A 25,380-nucleotide genomic window follows, 5' to 3' on the forward strand; every position below is an offset into this window, starting at 1 on the left:
CTAAGCCACAGTTGCCAAGATGCTCTGGTTGCATCTTGTATGCTTCTAGCCTGGGGACTTCTCTGGAGAGCAGAGGAGCTGGGAGGGATGGAGCAGGATTTAATGAAGTGGGCATGAGAAGCGTAGCAAAGTCCTTTCTCCTGAAACCAGTGAAGCAGTAGCTGGGAGCATGAAGACAATGCCTGTCTGTGATCTCAGGGCATGCCCAGAAGGAGGGCTGAGGTATGTGGATTAGTCAGAAGGGATGGTGGAGGATGAAAGAGGATTCTGCAGCTTTGACTGTAAAGGCAGTTTTGGAAGAAGGAGCTGGAGGGATTGCAGGTGGGACATGAAAACAGGAGCTTGGAAAGATGGGAAAAACAAAGCTAGTAGGGAAATTTGCCATTTTGTACCTGGATCAGAAATATGTGAGCACAATTTAAACTGATTTAGACAAGAAGGCACAACTCTGTGTTTGGAGGGAGAAGGGATCGTCATCTTCATGTGAGCATCTTTGCAATGGAGGAGTGCAGAGGCACAGCCAAATCCCTCCGGCAGCTTGGAGGAAGCTTGGTGTTATGTGGAGAAGTATTGCTTGACACTTGGTTGACAGTAGGTCCTGCCCCCCCTGTTTGCTTAGTAAGACTGTGGACAGTGACTGCACCTGGTGTCAGAAGAAGTAGTAGTGGGAGAGCTGTGTGGGTGCCATGTAAATGCTGCTGGAGGAGCCTGCAAAATCACCTGAATGCCTGTGATGGATGTGGCACAGAGATGGGGGCTGACAGGAGCAGCGAGGCCAGGGGCTGCATGGCAGGCAGGGCCAAGGTGCACACTTGTGGGTGCCAGCTGGGCTCAGTGCTGCTGCACAGAAGGAGAGAGCCTGGAGAGATCCAGCAGCCAGACCCAGGTTGAGTGCTTGAGTGTGCTATCTGCCTGGGCAGTAGCCACAGGCCCCTTCTCCTTATTGGTGTGGCGCTGAGCACAAAGGAGATGAAGCAAGGGAAGGATCAGGCATGTGTTTGAGAGGGAGATGAGAGATGCCACTGAGAAACAGAACTGAGCTCGCTTCTTTTTGTGCTGGCAAATACTCAGTTGGGTGGGGGCAGAGGGGCTGGGTTGCAGGCCAGAAACACTCGCACACATCCCTGAGAGGGGAAGCTGAAATGCTGCAGGAAGCCATGCTCTTGCCTGCACAGGTGATCCAGAGCCGCTGCAACTCAGTGACACAGCAAAGTCATGCTTCCCCCAGACATCTAGGCCTGTCCCAGAGCCTAGGAGGAGATAGCTAAGGAGGTTAGAGGGCTCTGGCAGGCAGCCTTTAAACCCCCACTGGGGAATAGGGATGTCAGCAGCAGCTGGAAGCAAGGACTGGTAGGTTCTGGTGTTTACCCAATGCTGAGGAAAAGCAGAAGGTGCCATGTGGAGCCAATTGTTGCCTCCCCCAGGAGACTAGTGAGGGAGTGCAGGGGAAAGCAGCTGGGCACAGTGTTATCCTGAGAAGAAAGCACTGATAAGTGGAGGCAGAGGGAGCACCAGGGCCCAGGAGATTGCTGGGAAGGACATCCTTCCTTTGAGCAGAGAAGGGGTGCCAAGAGTCCAGCAGGACCCTTGAGATGCGAGCACTCTCTCCTGTGAGCGCCTTGATTAGTACCTCTGGTTGTGACTTTGTGCCCAAAAGCTTCCCAGAAGGAAGTGGCATAGCAGGTGTAGGTGTCTGGACTGCAGGGACTGGTGCTGGGCCCAAGGAGAGTGGTACCTGGCTCTTCTTCCTTCCCTGGTGGTGCTGGGTGTATTCCTATGAGTTATCATTCCCTCCATGCCAAGGCTGGTGCAAGACTACCCCAAGTGCTTGGCTGTCACTCTTGTGGGCTCTCATTTCCTTCTGCAAGGAGTCCAGCTCCTGGGTTGGACCCAGAGGTGAGCGGGAGCACGCTGAGCCAGCACACAGGGAGCTCAGCACAGGCCCTGGGCAGCACTGCAGCGCCAGCTGGCCCTGGGGGAGACCCGCGGCCTCCCTAGCCCAGAGCCATTTGGGGTGGCTCCAGAGGGCCTGCAGCAGCTCTTCTTTGCACTGGAGGGATGGAGCCAGGAGAGGGGGAAGGGAGCAATCACCCCGCAAAGGGTTAATAGTAGCTCCAGCCTGCTGCTCAAAGCCCAGGCCCTGCTGCAGGAGCGGTGTTGAGCAGCCTGCTCCAGTTGGCGTCTGTCCCAGAATGCTTTGGAAAAGCACTGGCCTCTGACCCCCAGTACAAACTGAGCCCAGCACGTGGGAGGGAGAAATTACTCCCAGACCTTCAGGCTCCAGGGTTTACAAGCTGCCTGCAATAAAGCAGCCATTTTTTCCAACAGTTATTAAATCTCTCCTTTTAGCTCGCTGCAAACCTCTGCCTGTTGTTCCCCTACCCTGTCCCTAGCCCCACACTGTGCTTTTCCTGCTCAAGCCCCAAACACCTCTATAGAGTGAGGCAGGCCTTTTTGGGGAAGGCTGAAGGCTGGGGAGAGCTCCAGCCATTGGTTCATGAACAGTGCCCCTCACCCTGCACTGGTGGGTCCCATCCAGTTTGGCTGCTGTACTTGTGTCTGTCTGCCTCTTCTCTGCATGAGCCAGTGCAGGCAGCAGCAGCCTTCCCAGGTGCCTTGCTGCAGCAATCCCTGGGGGAATCTTGTACCTGCTTCCCCCACTTGCAGGGTGCACATCTGCACCCCTCCTCTGAGCCCCCATGGGGCCAGTGGGCCTCTGCTGATGGACCACACTTCAGTATTGTCTTATTGTCCATGCTGGAGACTGGGAACCAAAGAGCAAAGTTTTCTTCTTGGCCTTGCTGATGGCTGGGGCAGCTGTGGACAGGGCCTTGGTTTTTCTTAGCCTCAGTTCTGCTATCTTGAAATGGGAATAGGAGCGGGGTTTGCACTTACCTGTCGTCAGCTCCTTAGGTAACTTATTCTGTCTGCGCTCCCTGCAGTGAGTGACAGATTAATTGCCAGGGAGGCTGGCCAGTTTCTATGGGAGATCACTGCGTGGGAGGCTCATGAGGCTTCCTTCACCAGCTAGTGTTTGTAATGATTGCTGCAGCTGGAAAGTGCCAAGAACTGCTTATTCACATAGGATTTTGTGACCATCCAGTTGTATGGAAGTGCCGAGTTGGCGTGGAGCAGTGAGCACTGTCTGTCTGGTGCTGTGCTGAACATGCCAGCATGTTGAGTTGCTGCAGAGGGTGTGGGGAGCACGTGTTTTTGTTTGTACAGTGCTTTGGGAGCAGAACACTCTTACAAATGGCTACCATGCCACGGGCACTGTGGGATCCAGATAAATAAAATTGGAGCTGGTATTTCAAAACAACCTCTTCCCTGCTCCTCCCACCTCCTGTGCACATTCCTCTGGCGAGAAACAGGCGAAGGTGAGGAGGTGCCCACAGAATTCAGCTGTAGCCCATAGCCCAAGAGCAGCTGCAGCAGCAGGCAGACTAGACTCTACAGCCCTCTTCTCAGCAGATGTAGGACACATTGAATGGAGCAGGTCATCTTAGCCTTGGCCTTGCCACCCATCAGGCATGTGACACCTGTCTGGGGACCCACAGCAAAGACCCTACCCCTTGAGGTGGCTGGAGGACACCAGCTCTGACGGTAGCCCTGGAGCCTTAGGGCTTTCACTGCGCTTCTCTTTCAGACCCAGTGATAGCCAGGAGCAAAGTGCCTTAGCAGGAGTCTCACACTGCACTGGCACTGGCTGACCTGTGCTGTGCCTTGCTCTGTGCTGCATCCCTGGGTACAGTGAGGCAGGGAAACCATTTTCCTAAACATATCCTGGGCCGGTCTAGGATTTACTCAAAACACAAGAAAAAAGCACATTCATCCGAACCCCCTTCTCTCTCTGAGGCTTGGTTTTGTTTTTAAATCTATATGGCAAGCAACCAAACTGCCTGAGTCAGTCAGCTGGCTGGCCACCAGAAGTAAAAATGCGGTTTTGTCCCCTCCCTTGTTCCACCCCCCCTCCCCCCCGGATTTTTTTTTCTCCTTCACTTAGCGACAGTTTCATGTATTTACAACAAACCTCTTTCTGCCTTCTTCTCTCTTGGGGCTGGGACAAATGGAAGCTGGTTTTTATTTTCAGAATCAGGCTAGGGAGAGAAGGTACAGGAGAGCAGCCTGGCTTTGCCTTCTTGCTTCTGCTCACAGTGATGCTGCCTGGGAGGAGAGGGAGCTCCCTGCTGCGTTCAGGCCTTTGCAGGCTGATGGCAGCATCTGCTGTCCTACAGGCAATTAGAGAGGTGAAGTGCCTTGCCCAAGGCCATGCAGGCCTGGCCTGGGAGGATGGGAGCTAAGGGTCAAGACTCCTTTGGACCCTGACACCCAGAAGCTATGCTGGACATGGGCTGGCTTTCAGGGGGCAGGAAGCTGTGTGAGGTTCCCAAGTGTTTTCCTGGCTGCTGTTGGTGTAGGGATGGTCTGGTTGAAATGTGCGCTTCCATGGGGAAGATGGGAGCCAACAACACTCCTGTGTGAATAGCCAACATCTTCCAGAGGGCCAAGACACTCTTTGAGGGGAACCAGGGGTGTTTGGCCGCTCTGATGGCAGTCTGCATGGGCAGCTGGCCAGGTTTTGAGCACCTCATGCTGTTGGGCTGCTCACAATGTATCCTGAGAATGGAAGCACCAAGGGGTGGTTTTCTTGCTGTGGCCTGTGGTTTGGGTATCAACATCTTTAATTTCTGGGCATCTAAATTCTGTAGCCCCATATATGGGCAGCCTTGTTACCCATTCTCTGCATGGAGAGGAGATGGTGCAGGGGTGAAGCCGGTGTGTTCTAAGTACTCACTCTGCTCCTTCCCTCCTTCCTTGTGGCAAGCCTTTGCTCCAGCCTGAACTGTGTGACAGATCGTGACAAGTCATGGAATCTCAGTGTGTGTCCCAGCTCACATGTGGCACCCCACAGAAATAAAACTTAGCTGTAAATAAAGGAGGCTCCTCCAGCGAGAAGTTTTCAGATGCAAATTGTCCAGTTGGCTTCAGAGACAGATTTTCTTAATTTCTATGTTGATTTTTGCTATTTCAAATGCATACAATGCAGCAAATTCTCCAGTCTGACTGGCTTCTGTGTACTTCAGCAAGGGAGCTGCATGAGAGTAAGCAGCTGGCTGCCTGCTGTGAGCCTCCAAGTAGCTGAGGATACCCACGTTGGTCTGAGCTAGTTTGTTGCTTCCTCTCTCATATCTCACTATTTAATCACGGGACATACTTGCAAGGCCGCAAAAGTGGGGAAGAGGAGAAACTGATTTACTGTTTTTTATTTTAGCAAGGATGTCATGGGCTAAGAAATGTTAAAAGGCAAAGTAAATCCTTCACAATATTTTGCTCTGTTGAAATGAAAGGAACTGAAAGATGGACAAAGGGTTAAGAACACGGTGGGGAAAGGTACCCACAAGTTGCTGGTAAGGCTGAACATCTTTGCCACATGTCACATGGGGAATGTAGACGTGAGGGGAACGACGGCTCTGTTATCCCCCAAGATGTATGTCTCTGCACATGTAGTTGTGCCCCCGCCTCTTCTCTGATGGCTGGTGGCCATCTCTGGTGGTCCACTATACGGTTAAGCTGGAGGTGCCTGTGAAAGTGCTGCACTGGGGAGACATCTGCAGTTCATACAGAAATTATGGCAGCAACTCAGAAGAGGTGAGGAAAAACAAGAAGCGATGCTGGGACCTGATGTTGGCAGAGTTTTCTGGGGCTGGAAATTAGTAGAGGGTAATGGATGCTGCGCACTTGCTGAGCGGTAAGGGGAGCTTTCAGGTCAGGAGGATACTGGGGATGTATCTCCAGCCTAGTGCCTAGTCCTCAGTCTGACATCACTTCTCTTTCCTTTCCCATCTTTTAAGAGCTTATGCCCATAGGCTTGATGAGGTGTGGGAAGAGGAGAGCTTTTTAGCAATACCTGAGTGTCTCTCTGGAATCACTGTGCCTGAGAGAGCTACTCTTTTTCCTTAAACTGATTTGTGGTCATTCACTCAGCAATCGTGCAAGGCAGAAGAGAAGGAGGAATGGTTTGGAAAAGAATCTAGTGGCCTGCAGTTTGCTGACGCTTGTGGCCAGGTACTGAAGTGGACACTATTGTTTTCCACCAAACATGGAGCACACTGGGGACCCGACCCCATACAGGAACTTTTTGTGTGCAGTGCTTTTGGTAATTGTCTCTGTTAGTGGATGTCTACTTGATCCTGGTACTTAACCTTTTGGTTTTGCCAGAGATAAAGAAATAAGACTTGTCAGTTCAGTTTTGGTTCATTTTTCAGTCCTTGCCTGGTTGAATTGCTAACCTGTGGGGATCTCAAAATCCCAGTGCTCTTTCTGACAGATAGGGATGGGGAAAATAATCCTGAAATGGATCTGCTGTTTAAATCCTTTCCATCTCATGATCTGAAACTTCTGATAAACTGCCTGACTTTCAGCCCCTCTGTTTACACCCTAGCTGGACTCCTCAAAATGCTGATGCTGTCTTACAGCTGTTTGTGGTGTTCCTCCACCCAACAGCATGGTTTTTAAAGTTGAGGGAGTGGAGGAGGGAAGCATCCCTGAGGGACTACTTAACTTCCAGACTTGCTTGCATTCTGCTCCCCAGGCAGGTGACTGGAGTTTGGCACAGTCTGTTTCTAACCTCATCACCAGGAAAGATGCTTGTAACAAGGTCTGACCCATGGGCAAACTTCTAAACAAACACAAACTCCTGCAGCAAATCAATACCTGAATCAATGGGTTTTTTTTTTCCTCTCTCAGAGTACAGCTGTGTTGACTCAGTCCGCTGAGGCTGTTTCCTAGGTCATCTCCCTGCCAAAGCCTGAAATAAAGAGCTGGAATACCTCTTTTCCATTTCTGTTGTCACCTGAGTTGAAGGAGAACCTACATTTTAGGCCTCACTAGAAGTCTTGCTTATAGTTCTTGGAGTTAGCTGGCTATCTCCAGTACATCAGAGGGGTGAAAGGCAATGGGCAGCTTGGCAAGTCCTGAGTAAAATTGTGATGGTATGTACTTTCTGCCTTCCGACCTTCCAACTTGTCAGGTGCCTTTTTGAATACACTCTGGAAAAAAGGCAAATGACACTTCAGTGGGCTTGGTCCCTCCCGCTGGCCCATCCCTCTGGGGGCAGTTGTGAAGGAGCCCCCACAGTGTTCCCTGCCCGTGGGCTCTGTGTGCGCCTGTGCTGGACAAGGATGCTCAGCACCACGTGTGCTGTGTTGTGTTGTGGCAGGTGTTTGCCATCACCGTGGGGTACAGGGGCTGGTAGAACCGGAGCGCTTGGAAAAAGCCCTGTCCTGCACAGCCAGGCACTGAGTGTTTGGAGCTTTGTCTGTAGTTTTACTTGGTCTGGAGGGGAAAATCACTCTTGTGGAAGTAGTTAGAGATGAAAATGTAGCTGCTGTCTCATCCTCGGGCTGTTGTCACTGTGTTGAGGATGGACACTGCATGTCCCCTCCCTGAGGCCGTGCATGTACATCATCCTGCAATGTGGTGTCAGCAGGGCCAGCAGCCAGGGCTGAGCTTCTTTGTGGTAGTCTCCAGTGCATAATGGGAGTTCGAGAATGAGCTTTGTTTGGCACAGAGCAGGTGCTGTGTTCTGAGGATGCTCAGGAGAATGGTCTGTCTGCTCCTGGACGGTATGTCCAGATCTGGGAGCTTACAACTCATTTCCTGTTTTGCATTTGACCATGAAGATGATTTTTGTCTCCTGCATTTGCCCTTGTGGAGTGAGGCTAATGGCCTTGGGAGTCAGAAGGGTGAACCCACTCATGTCTGGGATGTTTGGAAAGAGCTATTGAGAGACTTGGAGCCCACTCTGCTCCAAAACTGTTATAACTGCAGCCTTGCCTGTGCTCTCTCTGGAGTGTTAGAGAAAATCCTGCACGCTGCAGCTGGATGTGAGCAGGGTGGTGTGTCCTGGGCCTCACACATATCAGGCTTCACTTGCTTTTGCAGTGAGGCTCTGGTGCCCAGAGGTGGGACTGCTGAATTTGCCGAGCCAGGCACTGAACAAGAGAACTGGTGTCCTCTGTTCCCTGCTGCGCTGTAGGGTAGGCTCCCAGTCTGGACTGGAGTGCCAGGGCCTGGATGCAGCGGGACTTCTTGCTGAGGCCAAGCAGGACCGGGCTGCAGGAGGAGAGGTGTCTGTGTCCTGCAGCGCTGCTGTCCACTGAGGAAGAAGGCGCGGCAGGACTTCCATCACATCCACCAGCAGAGAGGCTTCCACCTTCTCTCACGCCCACGCGCTGGGACTGACACGCACACGTGTACAGACACAGGTTCACACCAGCATGAACACGCTCGTGCGGATTCACATGAATTTGCAGTTAAGCAGGCACACCCACGCCAGCACGGAGCCATGCTGGTGCAGGCCTGCTCGCTGTCGTAGAGGCAGACATGTTCATATTTGCATGACTCCGGGCTTGTGCTGGCACAGGCACCAGTATACATGCTCCTGTGCTCGCAGACACTGGCAACAGAGCTGAGCCATGGCACTGGTCTATTTTTGGGAGCACTCCTAAGAATTGTAAGCGTGTTTCAGATGTTAGAGTCTTAGATGGGGGAAAGCTAGAACAGATGGCTGGAGGGTTCAGAGCAGCAGCCCTGCTGAGAACAGATATTTATAGGCAGATTTAACCCTTGTGTGGTCTCTGGAGCTATGTTTAAAGGGGCAGCATCTGGAGCAAACGTGGTAGAGCCGAGTGGTGACCTCTGAGGGTGTGCTGTCCTATCTGGTTTCTGTGAGCCGATTATCAGTGTAGTCTGGAAATCCCATCTATGCTCTACCTCTTTCTCAGAGGATGCAGCTTTCCCTAGACCGTGGAGCCTGGTTTCTATAAAGCTCAGTGAAAATGGGCTGGTTGGGGTTATTATTTGCTGGCCAAGCTGGGGCAGTGGGTGCTGCGGCTGCCCTATGCCTGCGTGACCAGCAAAATGAGGACAAAGATTGTTTTGTCCCTCTTGCCCTGATTTTTTTTCTTTTTGTTTTTTTTTCTCTTTTAGCAAAAGGTTATCCAGATTCTTCCTTTTCCTTGTTGGAAGCAGATACTCTGTTTTCTTTCAGGCGCTGCCATCTTCTTAAGAGATACAGATTAAACTCTGCCCTGTCAGATCCATCAAATGTTTTTACCTGCCCTCATCTTGGACTCTCGTGCTTGAGCGTTTAGGGAAGAGCAAAACTCGTCTGGGGGTTGTGCTGCTTTGTTGAACAGAACTGGCTGCCAAGTGAGGCGCATGGCAGGTTTGCAGTGACAGCTCTATTTGCAGTCCTTTCTTCGAGAGCATCTAGCCTCCCTTTTGGGGTCTGAGGTAGTGTTGTATTTAACTTGTCTGGCATGTCTTGAAGTTGCCTTCACAGAGCTGAGTATCAGGCATGGGAGAAAGTGATCGGGGGAAAGGAAGAAAGCCATGCCCTCAGGTGGGACATATAAAGAACTGACAGAGCAGTTATCTGAGAGTTGCAGGGAAGAAGACGCTGGCTCTGAAAGGATGAACTGGGGTGCAGACCTGGGGAGCTGTGTGAGTCTGCTCAAGCTGCTTTTCAGTTTGCCTCTGGCAAAATTAGGGAGCAGTGTCACTCCTGGATCTAGTGCAGGGCACTGGGACTGGATAAAAAAGAAACAGAAGTGGTTGCCGCTGGCAGAGTTGGTGCTGCCAGGTCCAAGAAAGATGGTATTTGTGCTCCTAAAAATTGGAAGATTGAGTCTTGCTGTGAGATGGGGGATGCAGCTGCAGCATCAAGTGGAAAAGGACGTTCTTCCCTCGTAACTGATCACAGGCATTTGATCTTGTAGGGTTTGAGCTGCGGTGGTTGTGTACAGTGGCACACATGGCAGGCACCTGGGCTGCACCTTTCCTCTGTTGGGACTTCAGCTAATCCAGATATTTGGAGCTGCTCTCTGCCTGGCAGCTTGTGCCTAGCATAGAGATTCCAGGGAGGCAGTGCTGAGTCTTATAGGGCTTTTTTCCACTGTCTTTGCACTGCATCGCCTGTGAACCAGCCAGAGGCATTTCCTATGTTAGAGGTGGCATGCGGCAGCCCTAAGGCAGGCTGTTTGTCCAGAGTCAGGTGCTTGGCCAAAGGTTTTGTACAGATGCTCAGTGTATGCCTCAGTGAGCTGGGTTTGTTGTTGTATACCCTGATTCCATGCGCAAGGGGACATGAAGCTCTGCTGGAAGGTCTGGGAGTGTGACGTAGAGTGCTCGTGTTGCCTTGGGGATCAGCTCTGTGCTTTGAGAGTGTGAATTCAGAGCATCCCCAAGTTTTCTGTACACTGATGTGCTGGGCATGGGAGATGCGAATCTGTAGAGAGGAGGAGTATGTTGGAGCTGCTTGCTTCCTTGCTTACTCATTCCGCTTTCAGACTGCGGGGGCTTGGAAATCGGTCACCGTAGTCCCCCCACAGACAGTTGTGGGGGGGACTATAATCAAAATGTGGCTTTATGGTGAGACAAACTGCTCTTGGTTGCTGCAGCACCTCCCCCCCTCCCCGCACACATCCCGCAAGCACAGCTGATGCTGCTGGATGCCCAGGTGTGAAGGTGGCAGTGCTGGCAGCGCTCAGCCAGCTCGCAGTCTGGTCTGCTGCATGGTGGTGTCATCTGGCAGCTCTGTCTGTGGCTGTCTGACTGCATTTTGTACCCAGGCGTATCGGTAGGAGCGAGGTTGCTTGGCGGGGCCACGGGGCACGCTGACGTGGTATTCTGTGGCTGGGCTGCCCAGTGTTCTTCCAGGGCCCACAGGAAGGGCTGGCAGCCACCCGCTCTCCTCCTACCTGAGGAGGCAGAGAGAGAACCTGGCAGGAACAACGTGCCCAGTTGGGTAACTGCCAGTCCTGGGATCTGCCCACACTTGCCTGGCCTCCCACAAAGGCCCCATTGTTCCTGAGAGGGCAAGGAAGAGGGTTCCTGCAGCTCCCTGGGCATCGTTAACCCTCTGCCTGCTGGGAGCAGGCTGCAGGATGGGCATGCATGGGGCAGGAGGTCCCATAGGCAGGTGGAGGAGCTCCCACTGCCCTTCAGGTGAGGAGGGGAGCTGCAGCAGAGCACCAGCCTGTCTCTGCCAGCTGCCTCTAAAATTGCCTCTTGCTGCTGTTTTGAGGACAGCTAGCATGTGCCTGTGCTAAAGACATACACCAGAGAGGCAGGGCCCTGTTGAGCCTTGATTTCCTCTGGCAAGGCATAGGGAGGCTCTCTGCCTTCTTCTAGGCTGCTTTCTGCCATGACCTTTCCTTGGGAGCAGCTGCCAGTGGCTGGGTTGCCTGGGCCCCGATGTGCATGCCGGAGCAGGACATGTCTTTAGGAATGGGACATTTAGGGTGGTGGGGGGTTAATTCCAGTGGCTGAGATATTGATGTGGAACCTGTTTAAAGCAATTCCAGACTGATCAAAGTGCCTTCTTCCTTCCTGTCCTGTAATGTGATCTCGGGCACTGAGCTGCTCGGGGTCTGCTGTGGCTTCTGGTTCCTGTTGTTGTGGAGACAGAGTCTTGGAGGGCACAGGCGTGCCTCGCTGCGGGTGCAGGCTCGGAGCCAAAGCACAATATCCGTGTGCTGAAGAGGACAACAAGTACCCTGTCGCTGGCCAAAGGAGCTGGGCGATCGTGTCCCACTCTGCTCGCTGGCTCTGCACTGTCCATCTTTCGATAGCAGTTGTGCTTCCCCACAGCTTTCTGCTATGTGTGTTTCCTGATCAGCTGATTCCAGGGGTTATAGGGCTGCCTCGGCACCCCTGCTCTGTCACAAACTTCCTCTCCAGAATCCATGGGACGGGGGAGAGGAAGAGGCATTTGAATAGCATGGTAAGGCTCTGTACAGGGAACTTTCTGGATGTCAGTCTTCAGAGATGTTAACCCCGATAAATCTCATGCTAGCTCAGAGACTGGAGAATTGGCTTGGTAATTCAAACACCTGAGGACTTTGAAAACTAATAGATACCTTGTGAAAGTCCCCAACTAGTTCTTCTGCAAACCCCCATGATAACTTGTTCATATCATTACTTAAACGGCTGTCCTGCTCCCAAAAGATCTCTTATTTCCTCCCACTCAGTAGCCTTTGCACTCTTCTCCCCTCCTTGTACTCTGGTCTTCGTTGTTGCAATAACTTTCCTTAATATGTTCTGTTTCTTAAATAAGGGCAGAACTAGAGTTAACTGTGGAGGGCCAAGGGCTGAGTTGTGAGCACTTGATGACCCCAGCTACTGTACCTAGTGCAAACAATGCCTCAGAGCTTGATTTGCTTGAGTCTGGGCACTTGACCTCTGGCCACAAGGACCACTGCAAACCCCAAAGCCTCCTGCAAACCTCAGAGCTGGAGCAATGTCAGAAGCCCTTGCCCACTTGGCCAGTCATAAGTTAATAAGATGTCTCTTCTCTGGTGAGGAAGAGCCCCAGGGCAGGCTGCCTGCGGGCCTTTCTCCATCTGTGGTTGTACATCTGCAGGCACAGAGGGCTCACTGCCTCCCCGAAGGATGCAGTTAGTGAGATGGGGCAATTCCCAGTTCTTTTTGCCTGTTTCCTTTTGGGTGGTTGGAGGCCTGGCCAGGGTTAGATCACTGTGTCTCTGGAGGAGTTCTCTGAGTTGCGTGAGTGTTTGCATAAGGGCAGAATAGCCCCTGAGAATCGGGACTGGATCTGTGGGGAAGGCCGTGCTGCTTTTTTGCACCTGTTGAGTGGCAGAAGCTGAGGAGTTTCAGCTTTGAGTATGGAGGGGGTAAAGGTGAAGCACGGTGAGGAGGCAGAGCAGCTGCTGTCTTGGGGTGCACAGTGGGTTAACCTCTCCAGATCGGTGCTAGCCCAGACTCTGATGGTAAAGCTAGATGGGGAGCAGTGGCTCCCCTCTCCTCGAGGTCTCTCCCTCCCTTTCCAGCCCAACACTGTAGTCCCAGTACTGCTTGCAGGCAGCTGCCACCACTCAGCTGCAGGATCAGCTGCCTGTGCCGATCCTCTCTGCACTGGGGAAGGTGAAAGGTTTCCCAGGGTGGAATTTCCTGCGAGGTAGTTGCATAGCTGCTTCCCCTATGACCTTACACCCTGATGTGCCTTAGTCATGATGGCATGCAAATACGAGGCAAGGGGGTGGGGGCTGGAGGGAGCTGCTGGGAAAAGGAAGTGACCTCAGCCGTGGTTTAATTATAGAGCCCAGCACTTGCTGCTGCTGGGCCTGGTATTTATAATCTCGGAGGAGTGCTCAGCAGCTCACTGCGTCTCTTGTACAGTCCGGGCTGGCAGGGGGCAGTGTGGGGGCAAGGAGCTGGGGCAGCCGCCCTGCTTCCCCCTCCTTCCCGCGTTCCTAGGTCAGCTCCCCCTCCCCAGCTGTGCTGGGGTACACACACGTGTGTGCCCAGTTGCACAGACATGGTGCTGCAATCCAGGCAACTTGCAGGCCTGCAGTTGTTCCAAACCTATTCCTTTTGTCCAGGTGTATCTTTTGTATGTTGTATGTAGTTCCAGGATTGGGCATAGGAAGAGTCCAGCTCTTTCCCAGCTCTCTGCCACGAGCCTCCTCAAAGGCAAACAGACTTGTTGCACTGCTGGTGGTACAGCAGGCTGCATGGCACTGAGAGAGGTGGGAGGGGAGTCCTTGCCACAAGGGTTTCCTGCTGGGACCCTGCCTGCAAGGACTGTGCCGTTCTTCAGGCTGGAGAGTGATCTGAGCTTGCTCAAAGGGACAGCTAGTGTTTCAGGGAGATTTTCTGCAAGGTGGATGTTCAGCCCTGTCTTGCAGTGTACAACAGGCATCTCCACGCAGCTTTAATGTGGAAGAGCGTAGGGATGTGGTGCATGGCTCTGCTCCCCAGCGCAGTGCGGAGGCCCTGGCCGAGGGCTGAGGCAGCCTGGGCTGCGGCGAACACGCCGTGCCCCGGCCCGGGCAGGAGCGCCGCTGGCTGGCCCGGGCTCGGCCCTGGCCAGGCTCTGCGTGCCCTGGCTGACGGTGACACCTAGTGGCTTCGTCCCATAGGCTCCGCCTCGGGCCCAGAGCTGGGGCACCCAGAACATGTGGAGCTTTGGACAGCCGCCATGAAGCTGGACCGGCCGTAGGCAACAGACCCTGCAGTGCTCAGGAGCCCTCGTGTCTCTGGCTTGGAGACAGGTGGGCAGAGAAGGCTGCCAGGGTGATGGCCCTGCCTGCTGACCATGTCTGTCACAGAGCCCTGCAAAGAGACTTTCTTATAAAAAAAAAGAGCAGAAACCGTTGTGTTAAGGCTTGGAAGCTCCTCAGGAAGTTCAGGCATTGCTGGGTTCCAGTCCTGAACACTACTGGCATTGCAGACTTCTTTTGTTATTGCCAAAGGATCCTAAAGCAGTTACTAAATCCTAGATGCAGGTGAAAGGCTGTCCTCATAGGCTCAGCTACATCAGCTATTTACCTGACATGTGTGACATTAGGCAAGACTTGTCTCCCTTGTGATTCTTGTGGAAAAGGTGTAGGTTTAAGGTCTCAGCTGTGAGCCCTGCTGCTCAAGAGAGCAGAGGCAGTATGGGGCACAGCTCACTAGCTAGGCTTTTTAGCATTACTTGCTCAGTCCCAGTAACCCCAGTGCACAAACACAGTGGAAGTGGCCTGAGGATGTCTCTTCATCCCATGTAGCAAATGTCCAGGGAGGTCTGTGTTGTGGCCTTGCATAGCAGCCTGTGGTGTTATCTGCCAGAAGGGAAACCGCTCCATTCATATACAGATGAGCTTGTCTTTGTGCATCCCAGCACAGCCAAAGGCTTCGTGGGAGTGTCCAGCTGTCACAGTAGTCCATGTTCCTGGCCAGATTTCATATACTGCAGGATGAGATCCTGCCTCAGAGGAAATTGAAGCTCCCTGGGCAGCAGCAGTACCTTTGGAAGAGATTTCTGTGTTTGCTTCCTGACCTACTGGATTCTGTTACTGGACTGCAGTCTGCCAAGCTGCAGCATACAGGTGGCTGTTCTGCCCTCCGTGTGGGGCACCTGCAGCTCCCTGCAGGTCTCTTGCTGACCCATCCCTAGCAAGACACACTAGCCATGGTATCAGGCAATTCCTTGTTATCATCCCAAGGGAGCCACATGTGACTGTCTGGCACGTGCAGGGTTTCTGTAGGGAATACACTAGTTGAACTGGGAAGCTAGAAGGATCTGCAAATTTAGAGTTAGACCTGGAAACTCCCTCAGCACAGGATAGGAAACCAGGCTCTGGCTGGTGCTGCAGTAAGGAGGAGAGGAGTGGGAGAAACTGTTGAACTAGGGGGACAAGTAAGGGCTAGAAGAGGTCTTCTAACCCTGGTTGGGCTGAAGCTGTTACAGGAGAGAGGTTGTAGGGTGCTGGTCAGAAAGCAAATGGCATTCCTGATTCACCTTGCTGTCTCTGAGCCTCAGCTTCCACCCACGTTACATGGGATATGTGTCTCCAGGTGGAGGGGAACATGAATGTGAGGTTTTGTTCTACTAAAGACCTTTGAGACTTGTGGCCAAGTAGCCCCACAGAAATTAATCTTTCTCAAGACAGCTCCAAGTGACAGGAGGTCAGCAGGGCCTGCCAAAACGACTTGAAGAACTGCTAGGATTCCAAAGAGCACTAAGTTCTCTCTGCAGCTCTTGTAGAACCCTCCCATACACCTGTCGAGAGCACCACCTTTTCTGCCATTTAAAAGGGCATGAGAAGGATCCAAGAAATAAATATGAGTGAAAAAGGGCTTCTCTACTTTATCAGTCTGATAATATAAGGGTGAGATAATTTCGTGACACATTCAAAACAGATGACCCTTGTCAGCAGAGTTGCCTGGTAGAACTCCCTGTCTTCAAGTGTCTGAGTCTCTCTGGCCAAAGCAAAGCTTAAATGAGAGTGCCTTTAGCAGCAGCAGCCTGAGCTGAAGCTGTTGTTGCTGGTGATGAGCACTCTCGGGCAGGTGCTGCCCTGCTGGGGCCGGGGGATGCTCCTGCAGTCACTGGCTGCTGTAGAGTGCATTGTCTTGGACTGTCTTGCAGCTTGTTGGGCTCGGGTTGCTTTCAGGCTCATCTGGGTGTTGGAACCTGCCTGACTCTTGGCTGGAGCTGGCTGGCTGACAGCAATGCTGTTTCACTGCTGGTTTTGGGGGGTTTGTTTCTCACTGAAACAGACTCGAAACCCGTTGAATGGTTTTGTGAAAATTATTGTTTTGAAACAATGATTTTTGCATGGGAAAGCTCAAGTTTCTGATTCTGGTCTTCTCTCAAATCATAAATGATTCAAGGGTCTCATACGTCAGAAATCTCACTTCTGGAAAGTTTGTCGTAGTCTTTCCCTTCATGAAATACACTGATTTTACTGATGTAGTATGGTATTTTTTTGAGGTGTTCAACCCCTTCTGCTGTTAACCCTGGGAGGACTGGTAATCTAGGATCTAGATGTTGGGTCATGTGCTGGGGATCTCATCCAGATTTGGAGTGCACAGTATGTCACGAAGGAGCAGTGGGTTTCTGGAGTCTCTCCTGCTGTTCTCTGCATAATGTCTTTCTTCAAGAAACCCTTCAGCTTGCTTAGGACCTCTCATTTCCAAAGCCAAGGTGTTCAGCATGAGTTTGTGGTGGTGTCCATGGGATTTGGATTGGATTGGTCAAGATTGCATCTTGTAGTGAGTGATTGGGTGGTTATCAGCATAGGTTATGTACTTACAGGGTGTTTGCAATAGTAATCTGGTTTTGTTACTTCCTGGACAGGCTGGCAGAGAAGGGTTCGATGACTTTGTGTGTTGCATCACCGTGTCATAACCTGTTTTGAATGTTGGGTTTTGTGAGCTGTGGAACAGACAGCACAGCTCAGTGGATTCTGGTATCCACTGTGTGTGCTCAGCTGGGTAGTCTTCTGAGTTTCACAAGAGCTTTTCCCAGCCTCTGATGGGAGGGAGGTGTGGTGAAGCACCTTCCTTTTTGAATCATCGTGGCTCTGCTGCCTGGCTTCCTCTCTTGTGCCTTCTCCCAAGAGGGATAATACAGCAGCAATGCCAGCCAACTCCCAGATGTGGAAGCTGCAAGGCTGGTGGCAGGGATGGGCTCCTCATCTTTGCAGCTGTGTTGGGAATCCACGTTATCGTCCTGTGGAGAGAGCAGGAGCATGATTCACCAGAAAAAGTCTTCCGGGAATGTGGGGCAGGGTGGGGGGGGTTTCAGGTTTCTTCAACTGTCAACTAGCAATTCTCAGACTGCAAATATGTCAGCCCAGTCTCTCCTGCCAGAGCTTACGCCTCTCCCTCTGCTGCTGTTCAGACTGTACTAGAGAAGACTTCCTGAAAGCAGTTTATGTTGTTTTGTTTCAAGATTTCTTGTCTACTAAGGTCCCAGACTTTGATTAAAGCTATGACTTTTCAGGTGCAAACACTGTCTGCATTTGGATGTAGCCCTTTGTTCAACAGATACTTGCTGTGCCTTGAAAGCCTCCCTCCCTGCATGAGGTTGGCTGGGTTGTCCCCCTGTGTAATGATGGTGGAATCAAGGCACCCAAAACCCAGGCATCTTGCTTTGGATTGGTGGTAGCCAGGGGCAGAAACCAGGACTGGGAATTAAGTTTGCTATTGTTTTTAAAACTACTAGGCTGGAGTGGGTGTGTTGCTAAATTGCCAAGAAAGACAGATTTCTGTGCAGTCTTCTTTTTGTCACGTTCTTCTCAAGATGTTTTGAATTGTTTGTCTCCTGGTGTCACTGTATCTACTTTCTAGTTAATTATCTCCTGTGGCCCAGATGTATGGCACGCCTGCTCAAATCTAGTTTGAGTCTCAGGGTGTGGGGAAGGAGCTTACAGCAGTCGAGATGCCTGTTGTTATGCTGTGGCCAGTAAGAGGCTGAGGCGGATCCCTGCTATCCATCTGCAACAGAATCCAGCTGTTGCTACTCCTGAAAGCAGAGCACAATCTTCAGGCAGCTGCTTCTGGCATTTGTCCCATTAGGAATTGTGAGGCAAGTGTTATCCCTCTGAGTGGTCACTAGAAGAGGAAGGTTTTCCAAAGTTTAGCCAGGTCCCTCTGTCAACCCAGGGTAGCTTTCCATCCTGCTTCAGGCAAGGTTTTGAATGACTTGCCTGGAGCAGCAGCCTAATCCAAAATAAAGAAAGAAGGTAGGTGCCCCCCAAATGTTACGTTTTGGAGGAACCTCACAGCTGATGAGGCTCATCCACACTGCAGGCAGTGCCTGAACGTTTTATCATGGCAACTGCCAGGTCCTTCGGGATTGAGGTGAGTGTTCCATGCAGTCTCACCTGAGAACCAGGGGGACAGGAGGTGTATCTCTGGACTCTGCAGGTGTCTGCTTTTCAGGGCCCCAGACTTCTTCCTCCCTCCCTGAAGTATTCACCGTGCTGGGCTTTGCTAGGGGTGTGCTGCAGTGCTGCTGAGCATTCACATTTTCAGTGAAGCATTTTGGGATCTGTTACAAACGCAATATCATGCCTGTGCAGATGTGCCACAGGCAGACCTCGATCTCCCAAGCTTCTGTTGAAATGGAAGCACGTTCTCAGTGGGTGCAGCCACACAATGCCATCATCAGTGGCTTTGTGACCCTCAGGACTGTGGTGCAGAGTGTTGCAGGGATTGTGAGTGCAGCAAAGCAGAGGTGGGGGAGGGCCTCTGGGCCACCAGCAGCAGGAGCTGCTGCAGGGCTTGCTTTCTGGAATGCTGTCTGGCAGCAGCCTCTTCCAGTGGGGCTGAAGGCTCCCTGTGGCTGGCCAGCCAGCGACTGCAGGCAGCATGTGTGCTTAATGCTGCAGCTTGTGCCATATGGACCTTCTCCTCCTCCCTGCTTGCCCTCTCTGTGTCTCCTTCCCCGCTCAGCTCCCCTCCCCCTGCAAGAGGTTTGACAGAGCAATTGGGCAGGCACTGGGACAGCAGCTCTGACATAAATCTCTCCTGGTGTGGAATGAGGGGTATAAATATCCAGAGAGTGATGTGATCTTTCCAACTGCTATTAATAGGTCTCTGGAGAACAAGAGCGAGCAAGCGAGACTGGCTGACACTTAAAGGGCTAGCAACTCCCTTATGTGCTGTGAAAATTAATCAGTGCCGTAGCTCTTCCTCCTGGCTAGAGCAGAGCCCTCACCGAGGTGTGTGGGGCGGAGGTGGAGGAGAAGGGAGCAACTAACAACTCCTAGCTGGGAAGCAGTGATAGGCCAAGCTATGCATAACTAAGGAAGAATGCCTGGTTGAGCCGTGCCACATGTTTGCATAGCATGCCATCAGCCCCTGGCTCAGCTTGCAGGGAGCCAGGTGCTGAGGAGACCCTTTCTGCAAGCACAGGACTCGCTCACAGTGCCTGATGGGCTGCAGCCTGTGCCTTGTGGCGATCGCTATCTTTTGCGGATTATGGATCTGCCAAATGTGCTTCACTCTGCTTTCTTTGCAAAGGTGCAGTGATTTGCCCTGGCACAGCAAGCACTTGGCTTTTGCTAGTGGCGTCTCCAGGCTCACCTTTAGCAAGCCAGGAGCAGCACGTGTAGTGCTGCTGAGCTCTTGCGGTACTATCTAGACACCTAGGGTTTGGTCTGGAGCTGGTGCTTCCTGTGCCTGGGTGGCAGAAGAAATCTGTGCACAGCATCTGGCCTGCATGGTCCAAATGGGAAGAGCAGACCACAGCAACCCCCTTCCTTGTGTGCTGGGAAGTTTCTCAGCCTGTGCACAGGGAAGCTTCTCGGGTGCATTGTTGGGGTGTCATGCAAAGCATATAGCAGATGTGAGCAAACAGAGGCATACCTCAGCTTCCATGAACATATGGTTTACTCTCCTTCCCTCCTGCTTCCTCAAGAAGTAAAAACTACTGTGACAGGATTAGGGTTGTGTGTTGGACCAAGGGTTTCTGGTGGCCTTCCAGAACACACAGTGTGATACAGAGCTGCATCCCAGTCATCTCTAGTGCCTGTGCAGAGTTCCAAGGGGGATATTCCAGGTGTGAGCATGAGACTCTGCCAAGGCAACTAGATCCTGCAAGGAGGGCTGCTGCAGCATTGCTTAGCTGCATGCATGTCCTTCAGCCCAGAAACTTTTGTGTTCTGCCCTAACCTCCTCTTCTCTGCCAAACTCTGCCTCAGGCTGTGGGACTATTCAGGTAGCTAAGCTGGGTTTTGAGCAGGAAAGCATCATCCAGGTATGTGGCACATTGCATCATTCTGCTGGGCTGGAAGCTCCTGCTAAAGTGGACACCCCCTCACCCAGAGCCTTAAAGCAGGAGCTGGAACTGTCCCTCTGGCCCCAGGGAGAAGCAGAGCTTGTCTGATGAGTGCCTGCACTTCCTGGCTCTGTCCTTGCCTTGGAACCCTTCTCTGCCTCCTTCTCGGTTGCCTCAACCTTTGTCCCCTGCTCTGTCCCAGTTTTCCCTTTATAAGCTTGTGCCAAGACTGTCTGCTGAGTTGTCTAGCTGTCTTCTGTGTGTTTTGCAGCACAGAGGAAACTTATTTATCAGCAAAGGGGATTGCTGAAAACAGTAGGGCACTCAATTTCTCTCTAGGGTCACAAAGGTGTCTTTGGGAACACCTGCAAAATAGCTCTGTGCATCCTTCTACTCTCCAAAGGGCCAGGCTGGCATGGAGCACCCATTTCTCATCTTGGCCTTTGAAATGAGGGCTCTTATGTCTGTGGCTGTTTCTTGAAGTACTGGCAAGTCTGCCATGCCTGGGTGAGAGTTTACAGCCTGTCATGATGTGAGTGAGTAACTGCAGAGCAGGATTTTTTGCTCAAAGGGGCCAGGGCTAATTCCCAGCATGAGCAGCTCTGGGTTGTGCCTTGCCATGGACTTTGTCTGGCCCTGTGACCAAGTAACAGCCCCAGTGCACTGGTCGTGTGCTGTGCCCCCAGCAGCTGCATCCATGTGAGGAGCACCGTGCTGACTTTCTGCTCTTTTCTCTTGCAGATTTCTGATTGAAGGGCCTGTGAGCTCCCTCCACTGGCACTGTGGGAAGCTTTAGCCAAGCCAATGCACCCTGACAACAAACTGCCCAGCCATGGCAAGGCAGGCAGCAGCAGTGCCCTGGCCCAGCACCACAATGTGAGCCAAGCACCCACCTGTAACTTGGGCTCAAAGGGTGTGGGGGCAGGCAGCCATGGCAGCAAGGCCACTCAGATTTCCCCTGGCAACTCTGGACTGAAAAACAGCCAGAACACTGTCCCAAACTTCAGCTCCTTGAAGGGCAAGGTGAAGCGGGAACGAAGCATCTCGGTGGACTCCGGAGAGCAGCGAGAAGCCAGCACCCCATCACAGGACACAGAATCAAAAGGTAATGCCCTCCTAGACCCTGCCTCAGCATGTCCTCCTGTCAGTTGCTACAAACATCCTGGCAGGACTTGGGATGGGAGCATCTTTGGTTTCTGTGCTGTGTCTTCTGTTCAGGCTTGTCCTGGCTGCCTGTGTGACTTTGCATCACTGCTTGTCACATCTGCAGTTTTTGAACTAGAGTGGCTGAATTCTCATTTGCTTTGCATTTCATTCCCTAAACCATTTGTTACACGCAGAATCTGGCACTGGTTTTCACAGGCTACTGAGGCCATCTAAGCAACAGCACAGTTCACTGAAACAACACCAAATGCCCCTGCATGTGCAATGTGCAAACTTTTAACTTGAGACTGAGTTGTTTTCTATCTTCTTGTTGTTGGTATAGAGCTGCTTAGTGGTGTTGCAGCTGCCCAAAGACTCAGTCATGGTTAGCAAGGAACTGCTGCAAGGGTCACAGTCTGAACAGTTCTGTGGTTTCATCAGCAATGGATAACTCTTGTGTTACAGCATGTGGCTTCTGGAAAAGGGCTGAGTCAGTGCTTCTAAACCCTTTGCCTACCCTGTCCTCAGCAGCCTTCCCTCTAACCTCTTGCATTCCATCAAGCTCTGTGCTCAGTGGCTGTGTGGGATACTTGATCATCTCACAGACGGTTGTAGGGGGAGAAATTCTGGTTGTGCCCTTGGTTCCAACCAAGACTCACACCCAGTCTGCAGACGCAGAGCTGCAGTTCTGGCTTGTGCCCCTACGGATTTGTTTTCACAGTCAAAGTCGTGTTGCCTGACTGGCTTAGGCCAGAGCTGTGCCATGGAACAACAGGTAGAACATACCTGAATGAATTTCCTGGCACTGGAAGGGCTTTCTCCTCATAGTGTTACAGGGGTAACCATACACTACTGATCATAAGCATTTGCAGTTTTATCCCAGAGCTGTCTTGTAACCACACTTCCACAGGGAAATTATTTGAATGGCCTGATCAGAAATGCCTGAATCTCCTGTGTTCCTAATACACTGACAGATCATGTGAATATGGTCATGATGTAAAAAAAGTAAGGCCAGACAATGTTTCATTAGTTAAAGCACAGGACTGGAAGTTATTAATCCTGTGTCTGATTGCTCTCCCCAAGTCCCTAACTGCCTTTAGGCAAGCCACTTCCTCTCTGAGCTGCATCAGTCCCATCTGAGAGGGTGGACATGTGGAGGGAGCCTACAAGTTTATAAGAGAGCATGAAGGCCCTTGCCTGATTGGTGTTGACAAAGGGCAGAGTCGGTCTCTTGTTCCTACAAAGGATGTGAATGTGCCCTCCCCTCCTTTAATTGCTGAATCACAGACCCTTTAAATTTACGGTTAATGTCCAAAGCTCTCTAGTTTGGAACTGCAGGTAGACACATCCTATGTGCATAGATTCCTTTCAGGTGGTAAGAAATACATCTCATTCTGAACCTTTCACTCTCACAGGGAAGCCTCACTAGATCTGGCTGCTAAGACAAGGAGCCTAGACTGAGCAGATGCTTCAGGTTCTTAACCAGTGTTGGGCAGCTGTTAGCTTAAGGCTTACTGCTCAGTGCATCCTGGTTGGGTTGGTGCTGCCAGCACGCAGCACCCAGCTGGGCAGGACCCCGGTCTTTCAGCCCCTTAAGCACCTCTGCTGGCCCTGTCCCTTTGCAGGTGAGGTGGCTCCCCGCAGTAAGCGACGGTGTGTGCTGGAAAGGAAACAGCCATACAGCGGCGATGAATGGTGCTCTGGGCCGGACAGCGAGGAAGACGACAAACCCATCAGCAGTGCACACAGTGAGTCGCTGCCTCCTTACCGCTCTGAAGCTTGAATAAAGCCAGGTCCTTCCTACAGCTCATCAGGCGGGCTGATGACGCTAGCTTTGCCTGTGTGTGCTCACTTAGCCGAGTGTTGTGGGGCCCATTGCAGTTGGTGATCATTGTGCTGTGAGAATGTTTGCCATGCAGTGAGGCCTTGGACCTGTTTGGTGGAGATGCTACAGACATGCTGGAGGGAAAAGTGTTGAGGTTGAATGTCCCTGCTGTACGTTGCTCTGGCCACACTACCCTGGTCATAGTGGCAGCCAGAGTGCAATGTGCATTGCTCTTGTTGCAGCAGCTGCATCTCTGCCAAGCCACTCACCTTTCTCTCTGCAGCTGTGTTGTAAAGACAGCTCAGTGTAAAGAGGCTCTTGGGGTCTTGACAGTGGTTCAGGCAGAGCTGAGCTGGTCTGAGATGTGCTCTTTTTGGGACAATGAGCTGTAGGTCTCCTCTGTTTTCCAAAAGCACCAGTATTCTTTGACATTTTGTATCTACAATTCACTTTGCTTTCAAACTGTAACAGGGAGAATATCTGAGAGATGGGGCAAGGTCCTGTGGGACCTGAGGAGATGCCCATGTTCTCTGTTAGAGAACATGAACGTGTAGAAAAGCAAGAAGAGAGTGGCCTCTGTGCCTGCCAGTGCATTGTTGCCATTGTCTCTGGAACATCCACTTGCACTTCTCGGCACAGTCCGCAGCCTGAGCAGCCTGCGCGGGAAGGGATAGTGCTGAAGGGTCAGCCTGCCCCCAGATCTGCCTGGCGGGAATGCGTCACGGTGGGGCTGCCCAAGGGCAGGGGCTGGCGGCGAGGCACCGCCCGTGTCCCCGCACCGAGTTCCCGGCGATGTCTCCTGCGTGAATGCTGCGGTGGCAGGGTCGGGCTGCAGAGGCTGCTGCGATGGGGAGAGGCAGCTGGAGGGGAGCAGGGAGCCAGCTGGGTTAAGGTAGAGGAAGGCAAGGCATGCCTCTGGTAATTGCAGCGCTTACTAATATTAATTATGGATCCTACTTAATAACGGCTGACGATTGCCAGCGGCCCCGGCCGGGCGGGCCGGTGCTGCCGCCTGCTGGCGGCCCCGCAGCAGCGCCCGGCAGCTCCTCTTCTCTGCTCCCCAGGCTGTAATGTAGCAGATCCTGCGATGTCCACGGCCCCACAGCTTGGCCCAGGGTCCAACCCGCTGCCTAACCTGAGCGAGAGCAGCGCTTCCGGCGTGCCCCATGGTGCTGCCCCTGCCTTGCGGGCAGAGGCTGCAGGAGGCGGAGGCGGCGGAACAGGGAAGCAGCCTTCACAGTTTGTTTACGTCTTTACAACGCAGCTTGCTAACACGTAAGCGGTAAACCCCACACCTCCTCCACTGGTATTGGCTGGCCTTGCCACACCTGGCCGGCCTTGTCATACCTGCCTGCCGCATGCAGCCCTTGAGCACAAGAGAGCTGGAGAAATCTGTGTCTCTCTGCTGGCACAGAGTGGGAAACCTCTGGGGTTTGTGAGGTATGCTGGTAGTTGTTGCAGGTGGACAAACTGGACCTTAAATGCCCACTTCCTACCAGTGAGGCCTCGCTCTGCACTCTGTTTCACTCAGAGCCCATTTTGTCGCATCCAACAAAATGATTCTCCCAAAGCAGTTTGGGCTGCTGGTCTGATTTGAAAGTATCTAAGGGGTGGGTGTGACAGGGAGTGTAATGTAACACATGGTATTCTCCACACAATTCCTCTCTTCTGTCCTGCATTGTCTTAGCCACAGAGTCTTAGAAGTCAGTTTAGTCTGTTTAGCCTAGGTTAAAACTAGCCTAGTTTTAGAGCTCTGCTGTATTACAGGTTCAGTGTGGGAGATTCCAATGCATCTTAGTGACAACCACCTTAGGGCAGCAGGCACAAAGCAAAGCCTGTCACCAGACGTGGGAAGAGGGAAATTGAACAGCAAGTGATCGTCTGTTGGAGATCCTCACTGGAGGCTGTGCAGGACATATCCGAGGACTCTGAGAACATTCCCCGTTCTTGGTTACTTCTAGGGATTTCTTTCTTCCTGTAGAACTGAAGAATGGAGGTGGCAGCTGGGGCCTTGGATGGGTAGGATGGGGCGCAGTGCCTGTTCTCAAGTGATTTGTGCTCTCTCCCCAGAGCTGCAGAAGCTGTCCTGCAGGGCCGAGCTGACTCCATTCTGGCCTACCATCAACAGAATGTCCCACGGGCCAAGCTAGACCAGGTATACCACCTGTGAAGCAATCGCTCCTGTTGTCACATGCTGATGACTGTTACCCTTCCAGTCTGATGTGGTCATTCTCCCCCACCCCCTGGCTCAGCTGTGAAAGAAGGGGTTGCCAGAATGCCCTTTCAGTGGGGTGGGAAGTTGCTTTGCCGCAAAATCTCTTTGGCACAAGTC

The 25,380-nt window shown here is 52.2% G+C and overlaps 1 protein-coding gene across 2 annotated transcripts in view; it reads left to right on the plus strand.

Annotated features, from left to right (window-relative positions):
• BCL9L (BCL9 like) overlaps positions 1–25,380 on the plus strand; it is a 47,455-nt gene that overhangs the window by 12,903 nt on the left and 9,172 nt on the right. For both annotated transcript variants that reach the window (XM_058819082.1, XM_058819083.1), the window contains exons 2-5: positions 20,822–21,185; positions 22,849–22,971; positions 24,113–24,323; positions 25,119–25,203. In XM_058819082.1, the coding sequence (XP_058675065.1) occupies positions 20,885–21,185; positions 22,849–22,971; positions 24,113–24,323; positions 25,119–25,203 (720 nt within the window). In that variant the 5' untranslated portion in view covers positions 20,822–20,884. The remainder of the gene's footprint in view (positions 1–20,821; positions 21,186–22,848; positions 22,972–24,112; positions 24,324–25,118; positions 25,204–25,380) is intronic.

Source organism: Ammospiza caudacuta, chromosome 23 (assembly GCF_027887145.1).
Source record: "Ammospiza caudacuta isolate bAmmCau1 chromosome 23, bAmmCau1.pri, whole genome shotgun sequence".
In the NCBI taxonomy this organism is placed as follows: domain Eukaryota; kingdom Metazoa; phylum Chordata; class Aves; order Passeriformes; family Passerellidae; genus Ammospiza; species Ammospiza caudacuta.